The sequence below is a fragment of the Pediculus humanus genome, genomic scaffold, assembly GCF_000006295.1.
Source record: "Pediculus humanus corporis 1103172107484 genomic scaffold, whole genome shotgun sequence".
Lineage (NCBI taxonomy): Eukaryota > Metazoa > Arthropoda > Insecta > Psocodea > Pediculidae > Pediculus > Pediculus humanus.
In genome coordinates this window covers 1,669-4,301 of record NW_002987101.1, presented here as the reverse complement: position 1 = coordinate 4,301, position 2,633 = coordinate 1,669, and the positions used below count along the sequence as shown (strand labels likewise).

The following is a 2,633-nucleotide window of genomic DNA, read 5'->3' as shown; positions in this document are numbered from 1 at the left end:
CTGAGGAGCAATAATTTGATTTATATGAATTTTTTCAGATGTATCCAGTACAACAGGAAAACCTAAAAAAATTAAGATTTAAATAAGCTATACAAATACCTCCATTATTATTTTTCATTAAATTAACTTAATTTCAATATTTGTAAAAATTGATTTTACAGGAATATATTAAAGTAAGCCTTAAAGTATATAAGAATAAGTTTTTCGACTTTTTGAAGAATTTTACCAGTTATGATAGTTCCGTTTGTTGAATTAACCAGTGTATGAAGCCTTGTTGTATTGGACACATTCTGATTTGCAGAATTTATAGATGGAGGTACTTGACAACTTTTAGGCAACACATTTTGCAAAATGGGACTTTCAGAATTTACGAATTGTGTTTGAACTAATACCTAAAAAGTATTTAAAATGAATTATGTGGTTTATCGTAACACGAGTCAAGAATGTATGAATGAAAAAATATTACCTGTGGTAGTTTATCATTAGTGATAGGTACTCTTACTAATTGATTTCCTCTCTGAGGCCCAGCAGGTACAGCTAGTTTTAAATTTCCTTGATTAGCTGGATGCTTAATTTGGGAAGCCAATAAAAATGTTGGCTGTGCTTGAAAAGCAACTTGAGTCTGTCCAGTAATAGAAGTTGGGCAATTTACTGTATTAATATTGTTGACAATAGGCTGCTGATTTTGAATCGGTTTTTGTTGAATGGGCTTAAAGAACACTGTTTTAGATTGAGATGTTTGTTTAGGAACTGAATTAACATTTGGAGAACTTAAAGTTATATAATATGAATTGTTATTTGGTAAAGTTTGCTGATGAATATTATTATTATTGTTGTTATTATTATTATTATTATTACTGGATTCATTTTTTAAATTGGTTGATGAATTACTTGTATTTACACAATTTGCATTTTTATTGAGTTGTATTGATGTGTCAAGCTGTACTGTATCATTTTTAATGTTATGATTGTTTGTTTTAGGTAAACAATCAAACGAAGGATCATCTTCCATTTTAATGGGGCCATTAGAAAATTGACTAAGCAATATTTCGTCTGATAACAAATCAAGATCTGTTTTTGATAGAATTTCATTTTGAATCCACTCTGAAATTAAAGTTGAAAATTAAAAAATAAATTTAAAAGGTAAGTTCTTTTTTACATTTTCTCTTTTTTTTTTAATAACAATTTTTACTTAAAAATTTTATAATTCTTTCTCAAAATTATTCACTCAATATTTTTATGCAAACATTATTTTCATATTTTCATAGTGTCAAAGTTGATTGACGGTAAACTTTTTTCAACTTTAAATTAAAATAAAACAAAAATGCAACAAAAAGAAGTTTAAAAAATATTGGCTCACCATTTAACCCTGATAATTCGTTACCAGCTGAAGAATTAGATTCAAGGGGATCATTTAAATCATCAAAATCATTCATTTCGTCTTTCGCACTATTCCAATAAGGATCCATGTTTAAAGTATTACTATTAGAAATATTATTAAAGCTTTCGACCAATCAGATGTTTAGAAATATCGTATGATTTTTAAGAAAAACTGTCAGAAATATCATAGAATAAATAAAAAAACAAGAAATTAAACCAAGTGCGTTTTACCGCCAAAACAATGTTTTGAAACATCAAATTAATTAGTCTTAAATAACGACCGTTGATTCCATGACAGAAAATTTAATTTTTGAATATTTTAATCTATGTTTAGTGGTAAAAAATGAACGAAGTAAAACTTTTACACAGTAAGTTAATTACATTATTATGTGTTATTTGTCTATTGATTTAGAATTGATAAAAAAGGTTTCCTTAATATTTATATAAATAACTTGGGAAAAAGTTGTTTTAAAATGTCTAATTTCGAAAATTGGTCAAATTCCTATGAAAAAAAATCATTTAAAATTAATGAATTAATGAGTGCGAAGAACTTTTTTAAATTTAGATTTAAATACTTAATTAAATATTTAAAAAAAAAATCTATGATAAATAAATCACAAGGATCCACATGAATTTTTTAAATTAAAAAAATATAGTATATTAATTTTTATTATATTTTATACACCGACAAGAAGAAAAGAATGAATAAAATTAAAAGGAAAAAAAAAAAAAAATTACATGATAATTTTATAAAAAAAATTAAGTAAGGCATTAGCTATAGTAAAAATCTCTCTCTCTTTTTTAAATAAAAAAAAATAAAATAAAATAATAATAATAATAATAATAAAATCAGTTAAAAACTAAAAAAATAAAAAATTTGAGTAGTGTTTTTCATCATCAGTCTTCTTGTGCTACAATTAACAATAACATAAAAAAATTAATTATTATATAATATTATTTTTAACATTTATGATACAAATCAGCTTTGTTTTAATTATATATTAAAAAAAAAAAAAAAAACAGTTTTTGAAAAAAAAAAAGAAAGAAAAACATAAAATACAACATGAATTTCATTATTAAACAAATTGTATGACAAATTCTTTTTTTCTTTTTTTTTTTTTTTTTTTTTGATTGATATTGTAAATTTTCTTATTTATACCCAATGATATATTAAAATTTATATATTTTTTATTTTGTTTAAAGCTGATTTGTTATCCCATTTACGGGATAATTTTAAAAAAATAAAATAAACT

The 2,633-nt window shown here is 23.1% G+C and overlaps 1 protein-coding gene across 1 annotated transcript in view; it reads right to left on the bottom strand.

Annotated features, from left to right (window-relative positions):
- Phum_PHUM138160 (sterol regulatory element-binding protein, putative) overlaps nucleotides 1–1,469 on the bottom strand; it is a gene marked incomplete at both ends in the record, with an annotated part of 5,064 nt that extends 3,595 nt beyond the window's left edge. Inside the window, 4 exons of the mRNA XM_002424570.1 lie at nucleotides 160–392; nucleotides 467–811; nucleotides 902–1,104; nucleotides 1,361–1,469. Of these exons, the coding sequence (XP_002424615.1) occupies nucleotides 160–392; nucleotides 467–811; nucleotides 902–1,104; nucleotides 1,361–1,469 (890 nt within the window). The remainder of the gene's footprint in view (nucleotides 1–159; nucleotides 393–466; nucleotides 812–901; nucleotides 1,105–1,360) is intronic.
- Nucleotides 1,470–2,633: the final 1,164 nt, after the last annotated feature.